Source organism: Sparus aurata, chromosome 1 (genome assembly GCF_900880675.1).
Source record: "Sparus aurata chromosome 1, fSpaAur1.1, whole genome shotgun sequence".
Lineage (NCBI taxonomy): Eukaryota > Metazoa > Chordata > Actinopteri > Spariformes > Sparidae > Sparus > Sparus aurata.
The window spans coordinates 36,781,847-36,805,244 of record NC_044187.1 but is presented as its reverse complement, the minus strand read 5'-3'; the positions used below and the strand labels follow the sequence as shown (position 1 = coordinate 36,805,244).

Here is a 23,398-nt window from a genome sequence, read left to right as displayed (position 1 = left end):
TAAGGAAATAATTAAGGAAATAATAAATAATAAAATAAGATACAGGTCAGCTGTGTAAAAATCCACTGTCTGTGGCTCCACCCAGTGGCCCTAATTTGATTTTCAAGAATCCACCGCTCAATACAACCAATCAGAGCCGAGGGAAGTGTCTGAGAAGTGTCCATCACTCTTGTGCATGCTGCTGGCAGCTCCCCTCCCTCACACAGTGTACTGGGCAGTGCCCCTCCCCTGCACAGGCGCAGTGTCTGCTCTTACCAGAGGCCTGTACTGCGAAGGGGGCTCAACATAGCCAGGCTTTGTGCTCATGATGCAGCTCAACAAAGCCCCAAGTCCCCAATCAGAGTTAAACGGTACTGCGACGGTAGTTATCAACTTAATTTGTCAAGTCCGGTTCTCTGCTTTGTGCTCTGCGCGCGTTCACATAAAAGGGGGCGTTTGACGTCATATTATTCTACTTCCGTGCGAAAATGGATCGATCCCGGGCCACATATTTTACTCAAGATGAGCAGATTCTTATTATGGAAGGCTATGAAGAATTCAAAGAAACCATCACGGCAAAAAGTAACACTGTCGCCGCCAATAGAGCGAGGGAGGGCTGCTGGCAGAAAACTGCTGACCGTGTAAATGCGTAAGTTAACAATGATTAATATCATGATCAATATTATATTAAGCCCATAGTGTTTTAATATCTGAAAGCTCAACATTGTGCAACTTTTACATATTAACCGGCTGAGTGTGCGTAGGCTATAAATGTTCAGTGTTTTTTTTTTGTTTTTTGTATTACTGTGTCGGGATGAACAAGCAAATGTAGCTACTGTCCCTGTACAATGACAATAAAGACCTTTTTGACAGTGAAAATAGCTCAAGCCTGTAAGATTTGTGTTTGGGCGTACACTGCCCTACAACGGGTGAAACATTGATCAGTTCATCAGTTTATTCATGGCCACATCAAAGAAATAAGTAACTTTACTCATTATCTGTGACAAATAAATACTAGGTCGGATAATTAATATTTCATATTGCATTTTATTAAGATGTGGGAGCAGCAGTCGGACATGGCAGCAAATAAGAGCCAAATACAAACACATCATTCGAAGTGGTATGTAGCCAAGCTGCCCCATCATTTTGTCAGAGTGTGTTCTTGCTCAGATTTTCTGCATCACCAACTGAATGTAAGTAGGTTCCCGTGGCAACAAAACGAAGGGCTACACAAACAGTTTGCCCGACAGTGAGTGCACAGCTTCTTCCAGTGGCATTCCTGACACTCGGCTCAATAAGTGAGCAAATGTACCGTATTCCCTCGGCTGAAAATCTATATCGCTCATAGAGAATTTCATCAGGAAATGCCAGCGGATCAGCGCGATCACGAAGAAGCCGCTCACGTCGTAGTGCTGCCCGAATTATTCTTGCTCCCAGGTCCGCCGGGTTCTCAATGAATGGTGACGCCATCTCCGAATGAGTTACACAGTGAAACAGCGGCGCTTTTATAGCCGATTTTAAGCTGAAACTCTGAACATAACCTGGTCGGGACCAGGTTATGAGCTAAGCATAAGTTACCATGGTGATCTAGCCGGGTTAAAAGAGAGCCACCTTTGCAGTACAGGGAAGCCTGGCTTTAGACTCAACATACCTCGCTAACCCACTAAACTGGCTTCGCAGTACAGGCCTCTGATCAGATACGTTCAAGCTCAAACTGTAAACAATGGAGGAGAACAGACAAGAACAGAGCCGAAAAATGCCCCACTATTGCCCACGTTAATGAGGAGAAATAAGAAGACTAGTGATAAAGGCAGTGTTAAAAGAAAGAATTGGACCGAGCCAGGGAGAAAACTAGGATAAATATCAGAGCATCATTTCAGAGGTGCAGGGAGCTGTGGGAGTTGTAAGGACTCAGGAGTGATGCAGAGTTAGCTGCTTTTCTGCTGGACAAGTAAGGACCCCTGCTTGTTATATGATTCATTCTATGTTTTAACCACAAGGCTAAGATGGCGCAGTTACAGTAATACTCGCAATAGCACATATCACCTTACGATGTTGCAGTAGAGCTACGAAACTTGTTGGTGAATGTAGCTTGTTAGCTCGTATGCTAACACTGGTGTTTAGCTTTGTGTTTATGGCTACTGGTTAGCAGAATTGTCTTTCAAGTGACCGGACTGTTATAATAACATTAGTTTGTGTTCAGGACGCTCTGAAGTGGTTGAATTGGTTTAGAGAAATAACATAACTCATGCTTCAGAAAGGCAGCATGGTAAAAATGTTGCACCAGGTGATGATTAGCTGGTAACTTTGTCTACCGCGATGTGAGGAATGTTTTTTGTTACTTGTGTAACTCCAGTGACTTGGCATGAGGCACTGGCTATTGTAATTTAGTGGCATTGTTCAGAAATAGAAAAATCAGGGCTTATGTTGTTGTTATTTTGAATGCGCCATCTTGGTTTTCTGGTGTCCTCTGTTACTTGAAGGCTATTGTGCTATTTATATGAAAATAAATAACATAGAAAATCACAGAACTACTATAAAAATCATTGATATTATCATTAATTTACTCAATTGTAATCACTTTCGATCGTTGTGCTGCAGATGATACTTTTGTGACAGACTTGAATGTGCATTGAGCCACACTTAATTTAAAACGGTGTCACTGAAGTCATTAACCTCTTCAACCTGACTAGACAAACTACAGGCATGTCCCACGAAAGCACTCCTTCAGAGGCTTTTACATTCTGACAAGAATATGCATTGTTTTTTTGTGCACTAATATATGACTGTTTTCCAAAAAGCAAAACAAATCAATGTTTGCCTCTTAGATCCCAATGGAGGCCGCACTACAGCTGTAGATTGATCCTTGTTAGATTGTGAGTGAACACTATTTTTTAAATGGCCAGAGAGAAAGACAGAGGCAGGAATTATAGAACGTAAGAGTCAGAGGGGAGGCAGAGTGGTGGTTTTTCTAAAGGTCATCGATTCCCACAATGAACAGAAGCAATTATGACTGCAGCTGAGATGGTCCTTGTACTTGAATATCTGTTGCCTCAGGCTAGTCCGTGAGTGTGTGGGGAAATTTGTTCTGACGAGCTGTGGTGTGTGTGTGTGTGTGTGTGTGTGTGTGTGTGTGTGTGTGTGTGCGGCTCCATCACGCAGCATTGTTAGAGAGTTTTTTTGTTTTTTTTTTCATTCAAAGCATCTGTTTAGAGTTTCCTGGGATTTAATGATTCACTTGCAGTCTTAACACACACACCAAGTCTCGTGAATTGGTCTCACACAAGGATGAGCGTGCACACAAACATACACACACACACACATTCACATTCAGAGATAAACAAGACCACACAGGATCATACTGACACCCACACCAACATGGACACAGTAAGACACACATATTACTCTGTCAGTCTTTGGACAGTCACTGAACACAAACTGCAGAGACTCAGGAGTGGGGAGGGGATCAGTTGGAACTCAAGACCTGTTCACAACTGGTATTAACATCTGGCTTCAGTGATCAGATTACAAGCTACAAGAGAACAGGTTGTACAAGTTGCTGTCTTTTGTTTCTTTTCCTGTTTTTTCATAGTTTCTGTGCAAGGCAAGACTGTTAACAAAAACACACGTTTACACACTAAAACTCCTTTTGTGTCTCACTAAGCTGAAGTGTGCCCCATAAAACAAGGCCCTGCATTAAACAAATCCTCAGCAGCTACATGACCTGCACACGTATTTGTGAGACATGAGACACATTTCTTTTTGTAAATCCCACTGGCCTGTGCTGTTTTGTAATGATTCCTTAAAATTAATGAATTCAAGTCATTTGTGGTTCAGCCCTCTCATCACTCACACTTCCCTTAAACCAAATCATCTGAGTATTTCCATCAGTGTGATGTCTGTTATATGTCCAAAACAAATAGCTCAAAGCCAAATATAGGAGTTGAATGTAAGCTCAGATGATTATATGCTGTTTACATAACTAATTGGAAATTGTCCTCGACAGAAGTGGTTCTGGATTTCACTATGTCAGCTACAATTTGGTCATAGTTTCTCAAAACAAATCTGATTTACACAAATATACAATAAGGGCACAGCTTTGACTGTTCTATTGTCTGTGGTAGTTTTACTGGATAGGAAGTGGACATTCTTTGCTATAGCTTTGTCTTCCAACATCATCTTACCTGTGCACGAAGGCAGTATCATAATACAGGAAATGTTGCAATAGGCTAGATGCAATGCCACATGTTTCAGCCCACCCTTGCATGTTGTGCTCAAGTGTTGTGTGATATTATGCATTCACCAGTTGGTCAGTGCTAATTTCGGAACCTGGTCATTAGGTGTAAAATGTGGACACACTGCTGTGCTGAAGAAAGGGATTTTTTCAGGTCAGTTTGATGCTGTCAGATGTTATCATGTAGAAGTACAGCTAAAAATGAGCCGTCCAACATTTTACAAAGCTGCCAGAGATTTTGCTGAAGGCTGACGAAAAGCTTCAAGGTACCATTAGCATATCATTAGCAGTTGTTTGCCGTGCTGGCAGCTCTGTGGTACTATGGTTATTTTAGTTTATTTGTCAGTCAACCCACTGCTATGAACTGAAATGTCTCACTACTATAACTCATTGATAGGTTGCCAGTTTTGTACAGACATTGATGATCCCCAGAGGATGAACATTCCTGACTTTGGTGATCATCTGACAACAACAACGATGGAAAGGTTGCGATATAACATTTCTAGTGCCTTCATTTGGTCAAAATTTAATTTAATTAGGACAATCTTTACTTACTGATACCCGGAAAACAAATGACATTCTTCTCACCAGCTGTACTTTAGTTGTTGTTTAGTTCTAATTAGAAAATGTCAGCATGCTAACACGCCCAAGTACAGCAGTGAACCTGCTGATGAATTAACCTAATAAGTATCCACATTTTACTGCTAATATCAGCATGCTTACATGTACACAGAACATGAACTGTCAAATCGCTGGAATTTTTTCTCTGACAAACTTTAATAAAATTTGGCGATTAAGTTGACAGTGGGGGTCAATTTGACCCACATGGGTTAAGTTTAGGGATTAGGGAAAGATCATGGTTCTGGCAAATAACCCACAGTTTTGGTTAGGCAGCAAAACACTTTGGGTCTAGTTAAATGTCAGATGTGCCGCTGAGCTCCACCACCTCAGTTTCAGCCTCCCTACCTAAAGACACTATATTTCCTGCATTGACATTTAGCATTGACAGTGGACATAAATCATGTGGTGTGGAATCATCCAATATGCATGTAATTCCTCGGGATACTGGGCTGGAATAACTTTTCACCTTCCATGTAACAAATCAGGATGATAAAGGTACAAGTCCCCCATTTTAAGTTGTGCAACAGAATGCACAGGAGAGTGAGGGAAATGTTTTTGACTCGTCAAATAGTAGCAATCCATTCAGATTTGTACTTGTTTAAACAATGTACAGTATTTCAGCAATTAATATTGATAAAAATAGGAGATATTGGAGAATTGATAACAACCTGCCAACAGGTCATTTGAGGCAATCAACAACAACTATCCACCTTAGCTCTGTGATGGATTTAGAGCTGATGCCAAATTACTATGACCAACAAAAATCTTAATTACTGTAGTTCAACCTTATTCAAGAATTTTTTATTTTTTTTGTATCTTTCTTCAACAACAAAATTTCTCTGAAATGTTCGGTTGACTACCATATTTCCTAAAAAGGTTCTGTTAGAGAGAACCAGCCTAATATGACTGTTACCATGGCCATTAATCCTCTACTTTATCACGCACGCGCGCGCACACACACACACACACACACACACACACACACACACACACACACACACAGGCTCTTGTCGATTAGCCAGCACTCTCCCATGACCCTCTGGTCCTGTCCTCACCAGGAGGGGTTGTGGGTAACAGAGTAGCACAGCACGGCTCTAATTTAATGAGGCAGAGAAGTGTGTTTTTGTGTGCAGAATCAGTGTGTGAGTTGGGTGGAGCATGCACATTGGGACAGGGTTGGGGGTGGTGGTGGTGGTGGTGTGTAATATATGGCAGGGGTTTCTCTCACTAAAGATTCCCAAGTTGAATCAGTAATTGGTCCTTGACACGACTCTCTACTATCTGCTGTGGACACATGAGGAGTTCCGTACAGACTTCCATTTTGAACCAATAAAAAAGGTTACTGCTTTGGATTTTTTGTTCTAGCTCAACAAAAAAAAAATAACAAGTTAAAGACATTAATGTGGCTACCTGTTTGAAGGTGTTTCTGCACCTGATATAGAAATAAAGAAAATAATGAAGAGCTATTGGAAAGATTAACATTATATTTTGAATAAAGAATATTATTTAAAAAAAATGATTAAATTAAGATAAACATACTATATATAGTAACTGTCCTTGTGTGTACTTGACGTGCAATATACACTATACTGCCAAAAGTATTTGCTCACCTGCTTTGACTCGCACATGAACTTAAGTGACACCCGATTCTTAATCCATAGGGTTTAATATGACATTGGTCCACCCTTTGCAGCTATAACAGCTTCACCTCTTCTGGGAAGGCTTTCCACAAGGTTTAGGGGTGTTTATGGGAATTTTAGTGCTGGGTGCTTGCTTTTATACAACTGTGGCCATGGAAGTGATTGGAACACCTGATTTCAATTATTTGGATGGGTGAGTGAATACTTTTGGCAATATAGTGTATTTCATAAATGTGCCTGTGCAATTGTGATTCCTGAGATAATAAATAACAACAAGAACAAAAAATTAAAACAATCAGTCTTTGTGACAGTGAAGTGTATCGTTGATTGTGGAGAAAGTGGAGAAAGGAGGTGTTGGGAGCTGTGGTGATGGTGTTGTGTAGTCTTATCACTGATGGTGTGAAAGAGCCCCTCAAGCGCTCTGAGGTATGTGGTTAGATGAGTCTGGGGCTTAATGTGCTCCCGTGTTGCCTCAGCTCAGCATGGAGAGGATCAGTGAACTGCAGTCACATCCAGAGGAAGTTTCCATTGTGGCACAGGACTTCAATCAAGCCAATGTTAAAACTGTGTTTCCTCACTTCCATCAGTATGTGGATTTTGCAACCAGGGAGAGAGCACACTGGACCTGGCCTACAGTAACATCAAAAAGGCGTTCAATGCTGCTCGCCCCCACCTTTGCTCCTCAGACCATCTCTCGGCGATGCTAATTACTGCATACAAGCCCGTGCTGATGGGGAAAAAACCCACAGTGAAGCAAGTCAGGGTTTGGCCTACAGGAGCTATTGAAGCATTACAGGACTGCTTCAGGCGCACAGACTGGGACATATGCAAGGCAGCTGCTACGAACAATCATCACATGTGGCCATTCAGAAGTGCATGGAGGATGTTAGTGTGATCAAAAACATCACCACACAGGCCAACGAGAAACCCTGTATTACCAGTCAGGTACATGCACAGCTGAAAGCACAGAATGACGCTTTAAAATGTGGTGACATGGTGGCACGTGCCAATGTGCGAATGTTGTTTCTGGACATAATACTATCAATACTATCATCCCACAGCATCTGGTGAGCAAACTCCTCCCCCTTTGGTTTCAGCACGCCGCAGTGTAACTGGGTGCTTGACATCCTCATCAACAGACCACAGTCTGTGCAGGTGGGCAACAACGCCTCCAATGTCATCTCCCTGAGCACCGGCTCCCCTCAGGGCTGCATCCTGAGTCCACTGCTGTTCACTCTGATGACCCACGACTGTTGTGCCAGGACCACTAATAACCACAAGTTTGCAGATAACACGACGGTAGTGGCCTCATCCATGATGACGAGGATGCAGCCGACAGAGAGGAGGGGAAATCTGGTGGACTGGTGCAAAATCAACAACCTGGCCCTGAACACTGACAAAACCAAGGAGAGGAGCCAGCCCAGTCACACAGCACTCTTCATCAACAACACAGCAGTAGAGAGAGTCAGCAGCACCAAGTTCCTGGGGGTGCAGATAACAGACACTCTGACCTGGTCCCATCACAACCGGAGCTCTTATGAAGAGAGCTCAGCGGCACATGCACTTTCTGCGCTGGATGAGGAGAGCATACCTCCCCTCTCCAATTCTTGTCACCTTTGAAAGAGGCACTACAGAGAACATACTGACCAGCTTCATCCCTGTCTGCTCAGGATCCTGCAGTGCCTCTGACTGGGATTCCCTGCAGAGGGTGGTGAGGACAGTGCAGAAAATCACCGGGACTTCACTTCCTCCCATCCAGGATATTGCAAAATAACAATGCCGGACCAGGGCTCATAACACCAGCAGAGACGTTCACATTTACATTTTGATGTATAATACTTTCTGTTTTTTTTATCCTGTACTATGCTGAGCCAACTGCTATGAAATTTCGTTCCCATCTGCACTGTAAGGTCTTACAATTTGAATGACAATAAAGAAGGTCTGACTCTAAGTTTAAAGGAGGGACTGTCCATTATAGCTTGCAGCTTTCCTCTCTGTCACCACCTCCACGCTGTCCATTTTCATCCCCACCACAGAGCTGGCTTTCCTCACCAGTTTGTTCAGTTTGATAGCACCACTGCTCCCGATGCCACCTCCCCAGCACACTGCTGCAAAGAATATGACACTGGCTACTACAGACTGGTAGAACATTTGTAGCAGCCTAGTGCGCACATTGAAAGACCTGATCCTCCTCAGAAAGAACAGCCTGCTCAGTACCTTCCTGTAGAGGGCCTCAGTGTTGACTGACCAGTCCAGTTTATTGTTTAGATGTACCCAGAGGGACCTGTATGTGTTTAACATCTCCACCCCCTCCCCTTCTATGGAAACAGCCCCTTGGTTTTCCTGATGTTGAGCATAAGGTGCTCAACTGCCACACCACCCGTCCCTGTATTCCTCCTCCTTATTGTCCTTGAAACATCCAACAATGGAGGAGTCATCAGAGAACTTCTGCCGGTGGCACGTCCGGGAGTTATAGCAGAAGTCAGAGGTGTAGATGGTTAACAATAATGGTGAAAGAACAGTTCCCTGGGGTGTGCAAGTGTTGCTTGTCACCACATCTGACAAGCAAGCTGGCACACCCCAGGGAACTGTTCTTTCACCGTCTTGAGTAGTGGTCAAAAGGGCGGCCATAAAAAACCCCTTCTCCTTTTACGGTCACCACTAACAAATTGCTAATTCAGTGATAAACTTATTTGATTTCCGATAAATTCTCTGCGAGGCCCAGATGCACCCTTCATTCAGTTATTTAGAAGCTTTTTTATGATGCAGCAAAATCAGGAACTGTTGGGTTTTCACAAGCAATACTGAGAGCAGGAACATCCAGACTTTTAGAAACATCTTTCTCTCTGGTCTCCTTAGTATCCCAACATATGCTTGTTTGGGCCTAAGGGGGGCACTTGTCACCGGTTGGCCCGCGTCACAGGTCTTCGCCGCAGCCTGCTAGGAGGTGGGGTAGGCACGCTTTGGCCCCACTCGAGGGATGTTCATTTCTCAACTCTGCATCCTTTCTGCATAAATTAATGAATGAATGAAAACACTCCTCTAGACTTTCCGGATTTTATTGGACTTAATGGCTAAAATTATGACAGTAAAACAAATGATTTTAGAGGGGTTTTGACACTCAAATTATATCCACTGTTTTCAAGATGCTTCTTTCACAATGACGATGTATTACAGGGTTTGGCCACTAAAAAAACTGTCTTCAAAGCCTGGTGTATGCTATTCCCTCATTAAGGTTGTTCTCTATTACAGGTTTAAATTGGTATGGACATTCTGTCAGAGTAGATTCCTCCAGCAGCTTGTGTTCGTGGCATATATTGCCCAATATATATATAGTAAAACATCAGAGCGGTGGACAAGTACTGTAAACGGCACAAGCCAGACCACTGTGTAACTATGGGAACACCAACTACCTTGAAAAAGCCCCATGCAAGGTTTAAATATGAATTATGGTTTAAGTCTAATAAATTATTAAAACTACTAAAAAGTATTTATAAGGAAAACAGTTTGCACTGTAAGTGTTAAAAACTAATGTACATACTGATGTTTACTTCTGTATACATTTTATTTAGTTAAATATAAACAAAATAAAGTGCAACCAGGTGTCTGGCAGAAAAAAAAAAAAGTACAAATGTAATTCCCAAAGTTTCAATAAGTTATTTAAGAACAATGAAAATAGATTTGCATCCATTGTTTAAAAGTAATCATATGAAAATGTATTCAAACTGCTGTTTGCATGTTAGTGTTATTACGTCGATATTGGAAGTAAAAGCTACATTTTCATAGAAATCTTGTAGTGTTGTAACGCTGAAGTGGTCCTCTTATGAGATGCCAATACCAGCAGTTGCCTCAAGCTAATTTGAGTTTGAGAGCCCTGGTATAATAGTAATCCATAGAAATCAGATTCTCAGACAGTACTCTACTTGAACATAATTTTAAAAAATGTGCCTGAATCCAGCAGAATGAGACTAGAAACAGTGGGTCCTGCTATGTAAAACTGATATGTCAGTGTAAACCCAGACAACAACCCACAGTTTCAAATTGCACAGTGTGATTCTGTTGGGTTGACAAGGCAAAAGCACAGTAGCAAATGCCTCTTCTGCTGCCTAATTTTGCAAAATGCTACAGTGCCTCTGCAGTGCTTCATCAGACAGTCAGCATAACTCTGCAGACTATACGAAATCGCTTAAGGAGGGAGGCGTGCTGCTGAATAGAAATGGTTTTCGTGGGTGTGGACATGTCTTTTCTCTCTGGTTTACACACATTTGACTGATTTCTGGCCTGAAAAATCTGTTTCCGTGTCAATTGAGATGTGAGGAAAAGGAGGGGGGTAGCAAATGAGCAGATGATCAACAGGCCCATGGACACCTATTCACTCACACACACACACACACACACACACACACACACAAACAGCAAGGACAGGGGGAGAGAGCAAGCACGTAGGTGGTAGAAGTGAGTGTTATATTGTTTATGTCAGATTAGCTGCCAGGAGCTACACACTCCACTCAATCCATATCTGGGTACTGGAACGTTTGCGTGTGTGTTTATGTCATGTGTAGTCGCCCACTTGATTTGTTTACCTAACCTGAGAGAATTTCAGATGCAATTCAAGTTCCCAAAAACATACTGCTAGTGTTCAGTATGCATTTCTCACCTGTTGTGGTTTGCCATTCCTTTTCTCTTGTTGCATTATCTTCCCTCCTTTTCTTCTTTGTACTCCTATCCCCCTTATTTTGTTCCTCTCACTTCCTATTTGTTTTAATCTCCCTTTTTTGGAGACCCATTATTAACCTCCCTGTTCCTCTCTTGTGTTTTTTTTTTTCCTTTTCCTCTTGCTCTCTCCAGCCATGCACCTGTTTGGTCTAAACTGGCAGCTTCAGGAGAGTGAGGGATATGGAGCATTTGAAAATGGAGGAGGGGGAAGAGATACGACTCCCAACACCTTTATGGTGTCCACAGACAATGGTAAGTTCATACCTAAATACACTGTTTAATCTCTTTTCATGACAGGCAAAGCAATCAAGACTATGAGGAAGAAGGTGTAGTAAAGTATCTTTACTTTGATCAGACATTTTCAGGAGGCACTAACACAATGGACTTACTGTAGTTTCAAATAGAATAAATAATCCTTGCCATACAGCCCTGCAGACATCCTCCTGTCTTTTGATAATTAAATCCTATAATACTTATACAATTGCGAATTATGTTGAGTTCCACTGCAGTTGAATTATAACATTGAAAGTAAGAGTGCAGAGGTCATGGACATGGACAGTTGTACAAATTGTTTGACAATGGTCATGTAGTCTGGGTTCACAGTGGAAATCCATTTGAACATATCTACAACATTATGTTTTCTTCCTGCAATTGAATGTCATTCTTCTCTGAAATGGTTGCCCATAAGCACTCTGCAACCTGTGAGATAAATGAACACCTGTTTTCACTGCATAGTCCGCAGTATTTACTATCTGCCTGTCTCTGCGCAGTGTAGGTCACAGAGTTCTTTCTTAGTGCTAAAGAAATGTGAAATTTATCCTGTAAACTTAATGAACACACTTTTATCCACCTATATTCACTCTAATCCAATGTTTTTAATGTTTTAATATATTTTGTTTGTTAAGTTGATGTTCTATTTTACCTTTTTTTTGCCACTCAGCCTAACAATCCCTGGATGTGTCCAATAAGGTCATTGGGTTATCCACCTGGGCCCGTATTCACAAAGACTTTTATCTTAACGTTAGGAGTACTCCTAAATCGGGCTAAAAGTTTTTATGTGGGAGTTGTTTCTTAAAAGTATTTCACAAAGCCGCTGAGACCTACTTTTAGTTATGAAAACAGTGAACTCCTAAACTAGAAGTAACTCTCTGTTGCTATGGATGACGTCATTTTATTAGGACGCACTTAGAAGCGGTGACAACGGTGATTGGCTGTTGAGTGACAGGGCAGCCCGTTGAAAAGTCATTTAGGCTACGCAATGCATGAAGTGAAAATAAGGAAGTTGCCTACAAGCCCATGACAAAGCCTATGAAAAGATATTGGATAAAGAAATGTGTTTATGAGGAGAATTAATTAACGCCCCCCCCCCCCCCCCCCCGCCAAACAAAAATGCTTCGGACAAATTAGAAGATTGCGATGAAAAACGTGAATTGTCCATAAAAGCGGCATTTGCTCGAAAAGCTGCGTCAAACCACTCTCCATTAAAATTCGGGAATCGTGTGTTGATCCGGGCCATTTCGCAACAATGTCCAGTATATTGTAACGTGTGTCAAAGACAATTTGTGTATTGATAGAATGCAACTTTTTCCGATTGACAAAAGCTTTATTCGCATGGGACTAGTATAACGTGGGGACCTTGTAATAATTGCAGAGGTTGTCTGTGATCTTAATCCCGTGCAAATCTGCCACGTTTGTAATTTGTAAAATAAAAATTCCACCGTGAATTACCTACCATATTTCACCAAACACAGAGGTCATTTGATAATATTAGTCCCGTGCGAATCGGCATCTCTGTGATTTGGGGTCGTTTTTTGTTTTTCTTAAGGTTTTTTGTGTTTTCCACGCCTTTTTTCTGCCTTTTTCCCGGTCCAGAATTATGGAGGCTGCTTTGGGAATTATAAAATAAAGTTTTGACAGCATTTTGGGTGCAAATTCAGGAGGCTCATCAGAAGAGCGAAATCTCGAAAGATGATTAGATGGATTACATGCATGGCAGCATGCGGTAAGGAACATTTTTCCATCTTTCAACAGGCTCACCAGTTATTATATGAAAAATATCCATATCTAACCGTTGTGCTGCTCCAGCAAGGGCTCCGGTGCGATCGACCCGGGGGATAATGTCAGTAAATTCGAGTTAAAACACAGACTTCGCTTATCCTGTGTGAATGCGCCGCACGAAACACGGACGTGGTGGGATAATTTCTAAATCACTTGAGGTCCCCAGGTAATACTAGTCCCGTGCGAAGAGCTGCATTTTCCCCGTAGACAAATACCGGAGTGTTGCCAAACATTTTAACTCTGGCGGTATTGGATTGTTTCGGTTGGTTGGGGACGTTATTGCGTCCCTCACCAACTCAACCACAACTTCAATCCCTTCGCGGTCCATCCAACATCGTTTTAATAATTCCCTGTTGTTTAGCGTCTCCAAAACATTCGGCTGTGACCAGGTCTTAGCGAGTTAGGAGTCCTCTGGACTACTTCTAAGGTCTCCCAGATTTAGGTGCTACTTTTAGGCTTAAAATGTTTTGTGAATAACTCTTATTTTCAAAAATTAGGAGTCCTAAAGATACGACGGACACGCCCATTATTTTTAGGAGTTGCTCTTAAATTCATCTGTTAGGAGCTACTTTTAGCCTTAAGATTCTTCGTGAATACGGGCCCTGGGCTTTGTGTAGCAAAGTTCTTTAATGACCCCAGATATTTCTGAAAATTACTGAAGAACCTCTGTAGTTTATATCACAAGCAGTAACAGTAAAATACACACTGTATGTGAAGGAAAAAAAATGAAAACACTGATGTAGCCCGCTCTCGATTTAAATGGCTTCCCCTCACAAGGACACACTCTCCCTCTCTCTGTCTGTCTTAATCACATAAGCACAATACATAGTTTAATAACTGTTGTTTCACATTTATTTAAACATTTTTCAATCCAAAAAATAGGCAGACAGAGAACAACTTTCTATATCACGTACATGGTTTACATGTTGACCATACAATTTTCTACTGAGGGAACGCCACAAAATTAAGACACATTATCAAAATGTGAATTCTCTGCAGCTAATCCATTTGATACATGAACAAAATTATTGAAGCCCCCTAATGCTTATCAGTATTATGTCAAGTGTTCTCATTCTCTCATAAAGTAGTAGTAGCAAATTAGTTTGTTGGTAAAATTTCTACTTTATGATTGCAATTATTTTCTAAATGTATGTTTTGGGTGCCCCAGTTTCATATTCTCTATTAGGTTTTGCCATTGCTCAGCCTCTGTGTCCCTAGGTGTTGCAGTGTGTTCCGCATCATTGGCACTAGTCTACGCTTTCCATTGGCCTTTATAATGAAAATCAGTGCACGAGAACAGAAACGGAAAAAGAAAGGAAAAGCCCCTTGAACCTATAGCTGTAGTAGCCATGATTTCAACCATTCAGTGGGGTTTCTCCTTATTTTCATATTCTCTATTAGAAGTAAGTACATTAGTGGGCATAGTGTAAAAAACACTGCTTTATCACTACAACAGTTTATACCTGTGATACCTCTCACACAGACACAAACCATATGAGCTGGTAGCCCATTAGTTGTAGTCTTCCGTTGTGTTCTAGGGCAGCCATTTTGGCAGAGATACAGACAACATGAGGCCACACAACAGTCGACCTTTGGTGCTGCTGGTTTTCAATGTTGATTTGGTGCATCTGGGCCTTCAATTACCTAACTAGTAGATCAATAACAGTAAAGCCTCATATTCAAATTATATGCTATACAGTCAGTATATGGACAGAGAGAGACATGGCCCAGTCTATTTTTCTCAGGTTTGTTTCAGACTCCAACTAGCAACGCATGAAAACAAGATGTACACACAGGCTAAATGTATTTGTCTGTTTGTTTGTGAGAGGGCTGAATAGATTAGCAGTGTTGTCATGTAAAGTTTGCTGGTTGAAGTTGACCTTATCCTGCCAATCAGGCCTTTATTAAATCATAAACAAATATAATATAACCAGTAAAACATTTGTTTTACTGTTGAGCCGTGAATGCGTGTGTGTATGTGTGTGTGTGTGTGTGTTTGTGTGTGTGCACGCATGTGTGTTCTCAGGTTTGGGAAGTAGGGTTAGCAAATGTTCCTTTTCCTTCAGAGGGTTCAGTAAGATTACTGATCGTAAGTTCAAATTGGGTTTTTTGTTTGTTATTTTGGTCTGAGCTCACCATAACCAGAGGCTTCACTGCTGTACATATTTTCACTATGTTTAGTCGCACTTTGTTTTTGGAAATACATTATTACTGTTGTAAGCACAAACTTTTGTCATTTGTTTTGTGTCACGCGTTGGCCCCCCTAGGACGGTAAGGTATACAGTGGAGTGATAACATTTACATCCAAAAGGTCAGAGGTCCACATCACAGTGACATCATAATGTTCTACAAAAGCACTTTTCTTGTCATTTATCAACACCATATCTAAGTACCAAAACTTTATTGTCAAGAAACTTAATCACAAGTGAAAGGGACAGTGTGCAGGGGTCTTTTTCCTCATATATCTTGTTAAATTCCATTAGTCTTCACTATATATGATTCTGGATTGACACAGATGTAAACTACAACATGCTTGGTGCACAGAGGCATCAACTGTTAAGTGATAATGATAGTTCTTGGTGAATTGTGTTAACTGTTACCCCAAAGGATCTCAAGATCTCAGGATAAGCCAAGGTTTTCTGTGGCTGTAAAATAAATTATATTTTGACCATTGTAGAAATATTGTTAAATGGATGACAAGAAGAAACTCAACTTTTTTTACATTCACCCAACTCTTTCTGCAGGTAAAATGTTCCTTGTAGAGAACAACACTATAGACACAGGAGAGGTGGATGTGGGCAGACGCGCGATACAAGATGTACCACCAGGTTAGTGACATGCACATGTGTACATGTATAAACCTGTCTGATCATTTCACTTTTTCAGTCTGTGAACAAAAGGTATAAAATCTCTTACACAACAAAACAATCTCACCAAAGCATTGTATACTCAATTGTCATTTTCCTCAGTAGAGTTAAAGGTTAACACTTTCAGTTTTTGCTTTTTTGAATTTTTTTAAATCTTACACATTATGTCTGTTTTTACAACCTAAATAATTGTTTTTCTTTTTGTTTCATCTTGCGTATATATATGTATATATATATATATATTTTTTTTTTTTCCTTCTTATATATTTACTATCGCCACAGAATGACAGAGGACCTGTAAGAACTCTCTAAAAACCATAAGATTCTTCTTTTCTTTTTTCTTTCCTTTTTTTTCTAGCTTTCACTGTCCTGAGTTTGGATGATGTGTGTGTCTCTATGTTTTCCAATATGTGTGGGAAATGACTCTGCCGCTGCAAACATAATCTACCTCTGGGTACTAATAAAGGAACTTGAACTTGAACTTGAATAAACAGTTTTAAAAAGTGTATAATAAAATGTATGACCAATTTGGAGGCTGCTGGTTGTGGTGCAACTCTTGGTAACTTTTGTCACCCCCCTTTTTATCACTGAATGTAGGATAAATAACAACAACATCAACTGTGTTGAATGTGTTACTTGAATGTGGGGCTACCACAGACATAAAAAAAACAAACCTTTTGTGTAGTAGTTTATACATCATTTATAACCATTAGTTATGGTCTGTGGAAATATGTAGTTAACATGAAGCAAGATGTTGCATTGTGAGTGTTGGAAGTATGTAAAATCAGTGATTTTTTGTGTGAGAATATTGATTTCTACAGTAATAAATAGAATGGATAATTCTGAAAATGAATCAAGGAGTGTTTTAATATTTAAATCACTCATTTTGACTGCTGCCTGTATTTTGTTGTTATTGTTTTCTTTATCCAAGGTGTGTTTTGGAGGTCTCAGCTCTATATTGACCAACCACAGTTCTTGAAATTCAACATCTCTGTCCAGAAAGATGCTCTTGTTGGGGTGTATGGACGCAAAGGCCTGCCGCCATCACACACACAGGTTGGTTGTCAAAACCCTAAATCCCTTAGGGTGTGTTATTAGTGTTATTAGATGAAGTACTGCATGGATTCTTAGTTCACAATGAAGCAGACAAACTTCTAACAAACCTAAACTATCCCTCTAATGGCTACACTTACATTCTGTCTAACTGTCAAACATGTCTTCTATCAAGGGACTAATTAACACAAAGACAGCTTTGTACAATGCCATCCCTATCACAGCTCAATGTTGGCACCTTCAATAATAGACAAGTGTGTCTGAGTGTTTTTATGTGAGCACGTGTGTGTGTGCACATGTGTGTGTCAAAATAGAATGAACAAGAATAACACCATATGCAACTGTAAATGTTTCTTTTTGTGATTAAGGTGTAATGAGGGTTAGGGTTAGGGTCTAACCCTGTTAGGGTCCAACTGTCCAACACTCCATCTATCTTAATGGCAAGCCATTAAGCCATTAATGTTCTTTTAGGAAAAATATATCTTCATTGATGTCTAATTTGTCATGTATTTTTGTCTTCCAGTACGACTTTGTAGAGCTACTAGATGGTAGTCGCCTAATTTCCAAAGACAAGCGAGCGCTCAGTGACACGGACATGGAACATGCATACCCAGCTGGTTTGCATGAGGAGGACTCTGGGGGAGGAGCCAGGCATGCTCGCTCAGTGAACTTACACGAGGCTGGCTTCATCCAGTACCTGGACACAGGAATCTGGCATCTGGCATTTTACAATGATGGACGCAGCACAGAGCAAGTCTCCTACAATACCATTGTCATAGGTGAGGCACAGCAATATGGTTGGAATAATGTTTCCTGTATGTCTTGTAATCATTGGTTAGTAGGTTACTGTAAGCATGAGTAAGTACACTTTTACAGTTCATAATATCCATAATTACTGTAAGCAATGTTAACACACCGGTTACATCTAGCATTAGCCTTCTGGCTAACAGCTGAGCCAAAGGGTTCTATCAACTAGACGGACTAGTATTTCTCCCATTTCTCCCATTTTGAGTACAGAAGCCTTATGGGATTGTAATGATTGATCCAGATGCTAGTCAAACCCTCAGGTGTTGCCAGGGAAACAGGGAACAGCTTTTTTTCAAAATATTTTTCATTAGCAAGTGACATGGCATAATGCCCATACTGGCAACTCTCTGGCCTGATTCTGGCCTCTCCATTGTTCATTATCATATATATTCAGATCAAGTTGTCCCATGTGCAGAGGTCTTGTCCTCTGGGCATTGGCCTGGGGCTCGAGTCCGGCCTGTGGCCCTTTGCTTCATGTCATCCCCCCTCTCTCTCATCTTGTTCCCTGTCATCTCTCTGAGCTGACCTATCAGTAAAGCCCTAAAAGACCTCAAAAGTACATAAAAAAAATTGTTGCAAAAGTATTTAATTGCATTCTCACGATCAGTTGAACCTTTTGTACAGATGTACTAAATGGGGCCATTTTGGGGGAAAATCACAGTTTTTAGGGACACCTACTGATTTTGTCTGTTAAACATGACACTATGACCTGTTTTTCAAGCAACCTGGACATATAATGTTTCTGATTGGCTTAATTAGGAGGAACCTCACATCAGAGGGTGCAACAAACCCAGAGGCACTGTATAGTAGTTAGTATCTTTAATTATTGGAAAACTTTGTTCAGCATGATGTCTGTGTGTGTGTGTGTGTGTGTGTGTGTGTGTGTGTGTGTGTGTGTGTGTGTGTGTGTGTGTGCGTGTGTGTGTAGTGTCACAGAAACGGCCAGTTAGGTGCTGCAGAGAGAGAGAGAGAGTAAGGCAGCAGCACGGTAATTGGATGTTAGAAGGTCTTGATTGGACCGAATGGTTGTAATTGCGACAACCACAGAGGACTCTTCTCTCAGTGTTGTGTGTATGTTTTTGTGTGTTTTTTCTTAAGGTATACAACTGTGTGCTCTCTCTCTCTCTCTCTCTCTCTCTCTCCCCCCTAATCAGAGTCCATTATGGAGTGTCCTCAGAATTGTCACGGAAATGGAGATTGTCTCTCAGGAATATGCCACTGTTTCCCGGGATTTCTGGGCCTAGACTGCTCTCGAGGTAAACACACACGAACACCCTGCCAACCATAGTGAGGCAGGAAATGTTGGGAGGTTGAACAGACCTGCGCCGTCTGGAGTATTGTACTTTTACTTTTTTAGAGTCTGAACCTATCCCATTCAGTCTACTCCTGCTTTTTGCAATGGGATCACCTGTTTGTGCTCAAAAATGTTGCATAACCTGAAACCTTGTGATGGTGGCACATGCTGATGCGGCGGCCCGTAACTCCCTCAAATTTTGCTTCGAGGCGCCATTTAGCTCAGTTGGTAGAGCGAGCGTCCCATGTGCAGAGGCTTTATCCTCGCTGCGGCGGCCCCGGGTTCGAGTCCCGGCGTGGGCGCCCTTTGCCGTGTGTCTTTCCCCCTCTCTCTCTTCCCGTTTCCTGGCATATCTTCAGCTGTACTATCAATTAAAGCCGATAAAAGGCAAAAAAAATTTGTTAAATAATAATAAATTTTGCTACATTTTTCTTTTCTTTTTTCACCTTCAATACTGAAGTACATATTAATTATGAAAGAGATGCAATCATTGATTTGGATGAAGTGCAGTAGACCTTAAAGCTATCACTGCCCACAGCTTCTTTCCACCAGCCAGCCAGACCAAACATCACTGCAAGCAATACAGTTGACCCAGAAAGAGATGGAAGACCAAATAAGTGTACTGACAATACTTCACAGATGTCCATTTTTTAATCTCATTATGTCAACCACAGTACCTGCTCAGACAGGTAACCACTGTGTTTATATCTGCTGTTATCTTTTTTCTGAATACAAAGAATGCACAACAAGAATTGTCATCATCAGTCACATTACAAAACCATGTGTCCGCCGACAGCTGTGGACTTGTATCAGTAGTGCGTACAGAGGCATGGTTCCATTTATGCTACAGCTGTGGTCGGTGTGGGTCTGATGCTCCACACATGTGCATTTCCCAATTCACACTCCATTCCTGTTGCTGGGGATCATACACCATAATGTTGTTTGCCAACAACCAAAAAATCAAGAAAAAGGAAGAATGATGCGTGTACGAAAAGAAAATTCATCTAAGGCAGATGTCCAATGCAACATGGGCTACAATCAGCTGTTGCACGTGTAGGCTTCAATAGCGGTTGTACGAAAAGGTCTACTGAATTAAAGAACTGTATCACCGGTGGTCAAAGAAATGCCCTGAATTTTCTAAAATGTTTCCTTAGTTGTGACTAATTAGTTGAGACATATGGAAGCAAATTTGTACCATAATTCAAATTAAAATGCATTTACACAAATGCTTTTTCATTTCAAAGTCAGAGCTGCATTTTTGACTCATAAATACAATTAGTAATAAATCATCCATATTGCATTTTCATTTTCTTCTTCAAGACTGCTCATTTTGTTACACAAAGACAAAGAAAACTGCTTTTTCGTTTTGAAGCCCTCCCCCCGCAAAAAAAGGTCCAAAATTCAATTTGAATTCTCAATCCCAAGCGGCGCAGGAGAGTGACGTCAGCGGCCTCTCTTCTTCAGTGTTGCCAACATGGCGACTGTCTCGCTAGACTTAGCGACTTTTCAGACCCTCTAAGCGACATTATTTCGAAAAAGCGACTAGCGACTTATTCAGATCATCGGGGGAAAGACGAGAAATAGATTATATTGTAATTCACATGCTGCTCAGAGTCATCGCAGTCCACGGCTCCTCTGCAGCAGCACCGGTGTCTCTCCTGTCCCCTCCCGCGCGGCTGCGCAGGCGACAGGCCGGTGTGTGGGGGCTGGCTGGGGCAGGCAGGAGCGTGGATCTGATGTCGGATAGCTGCCGTTTACTCTGTTTTGATCTGTTAATGTTAGGTGTCTTTAGCAAAGGTGAGACCCAGAAGCGGACAGGAGGCTGTAGCTGGATGCAAGGAGTGTTTATATTAACACGGACAAAGTCAGAGTAGGAGGGGGTGTGCACGGGGAAGCCACGCTCCGGAGCGCCGGAGAGCTGGCAGTCCTGTCGGCACTCGGAGGAGCGCCGGGCGGGTGGAGCTGGAGCGAGGTCTCGGCTCGGTCGCGGCACGGGAGGTCGTTGGAGGCAGAGTAAAGCAGAGTTAGGAGGGAAACACTGGTAGAAGTTAATGCACAAAAGCTTTAGTCTTGGCAAAACTATGACTTAGCCAAATACCGCGTGTAGTACACGAAATCATCTGGCAACGGGGCGACGCGAGGCACGACAACTCAACAAAACCACAAACAACAACAACAACAACATCCAACACAAACAACACAAAACAACAAAACAACCCCCCAGGGGGGACAACCTGACATTCCGACAAACCACCATTGCGAAACCCCACCATTCTGAAACACCCCCACTCCGAAACACCGCTGTTCCAACCCTCCCCTCAAAACACCGCTGTTCCGAAATCGATTTTCAAGTTTACATTACTTCCTACATCAAACCCTGCCGGCCAAACTCACATAACTCATTGTTTTTTATTGCTAATAGGCCTATGTCACTACCTTCATTTATTATGTAGTATATTTTTGCTTGCAGCAAAAAAAAAAAAAAGCAGAGGAGAAACAATAGGCTACCTATGTATTTTTGATTCAATAAAAACTACATGAAATTGATTGTGTATCCATCTCTTATAGCCATAGACGGATTATCATGACCACGGGCCTACACACGCAAACTGTGCGCACGCAAAGGCTGTTACATTATTACATTGAATATAATAATGTCCGCAAACGTAATAAACCTCAAACACCTACTAATACTGACCGTGCGTGCAAAATCCAGCTGCTGACCCTCCGCTCCGCTGTCACACAACGGATCCCCCGTCCGCTCCCTCTCTCTCTTATAATTGTTTACCCGAAAAATAATTTCCATGAAGAAAACATCGCCTGACATTTAAATTTAAATTCCCATTGACAATACAAATCTCAAGATATCTGGATGTATTGCTCATTTGTAAACACAACACTTATCAGTCTATAGGCAAGAATCTAAAGGTTTATTAATTCAATTCATTTCAAATTCGCTTTATTGGCGAGAATGCCACAACAACAATATTGCTCCAAGCACCAAGAACCACGAAAAGAATACCTAGCACAGTACCATTATACTTGCTGTGTGTGAAATAATAATAATAATAATAATAATAATAATAATAATAATAATAATAATAACTTTGAACATTATCACAATTAAGTTATCAATCTGCGATGTAAACAAAATTCAAACATTACAAACTTCTAACCATTTTTCTAAAAGTGTCTGTATTTTAATTGAGAATAGTTTTTATATAAATTACACAAAAGGAAAAGAAAATGTGATTTGTTTTACCTATTTCAGCCATAAGCGGTCATATTGACCGCACATCATTTCGCGGGATTTCATTCATTGTCTCTCTTGTCTCTAACTTTGTTAGCGGTCTCCAGCTGTGCGACTGTAACACAACATTATATGAAGAAGGACTAACACTAATAGCCTAATTGATTGTTATTTCTTCCACTTACAGAACTGTTTACGACTCGAAACAATGTTATCATATATGACGTTTCTAAACCAAATGTCGCGGCTTCAAATGCATCAAATTCCCACATCCAGTTACGCAGGCAGCTGTCCAGGGTGCTGAACCAGGTCACAGACAAAGTAGACTGCACTCTGCGTTCTGATGTTTGCTGGGCAGATCTGTCCCCCTTGCTTTCTCATCCACTTTGTTGTGGGAGATCTCCCACTGAGCGAAAGAAATACAATTTTTTTCTCTCTGGGCTGAACTCTGGCCTGAGCCCACTTCACCCAGCCGCGAGCCTGCAGCCCCCGCTCCTGCTGACAACAGACCGGGGGAGAAAACAGACATTCCTTTGCTCAGAACCCATATCAGGCTGTCTGAATATGCACGAAGATCGGTATAACGCATTGGAGCAATTTTCATACAATTTCGGATATTTAGCATGATAAAATAAATTCAATTCAACACAGCCATTTGTCCAGCTGAAGCATAATGAGCGTTATGTCATTAATATGAAGCAGGCTTGTTTTGCGGTTAATCAGCCACATGATCCGTTTGAACCCACAAAGGAAAAAAGGATAAATGTGCAGCCTCCGTTTCCTTTCTGATTGAGTCCGTTCGGAGTTGGGGGGGTTTCGGAATGGAGGGTTTCCCCAATAGACTTTTCGGAATAGCGGGGTCTTTGAAAAAAAGGGAAA

General features: G+C 41.4%; 1 protein-coding gene across 11 annotated transcripts in view; it reads left to right on the top strand.

The window, feature by feature from the left end:
* Window positions 1-23,398, top strand: part of LOC115588090 (teneurin-3) — a 742,469-nt gene that overhangs the window by 623,253 nt on the left and 95,818 nt on the right. For all 11 annotated transcript variants that reach the window (XM_030428416.1, XM_030428484.1, XM_030428503.1 and 8 more), the window contains 5 exons: window positions 11,323-11,442; window positions 15,993-16,076; window positions 17,047-17,171; window positions 17,692-17,947; window positions 19,130-19,231. In XM_030428416.1, the coding sequence (XP_030284276.1) occupies window positions 11,323-11,442; window positions 15,993-16,076; window positions 17,047-17,171; window positions 17,692-17,947; window positions 19,130-19,231 (687 nt within the window). The remainder of the gene's footprint in view (window positions 1-11,322; window positions 11,443-15,992; window positions 16,077-17,046; window positions 17,172-17,691; window positions 17,948-19,129; window positions 19,232-23,398) is intronic.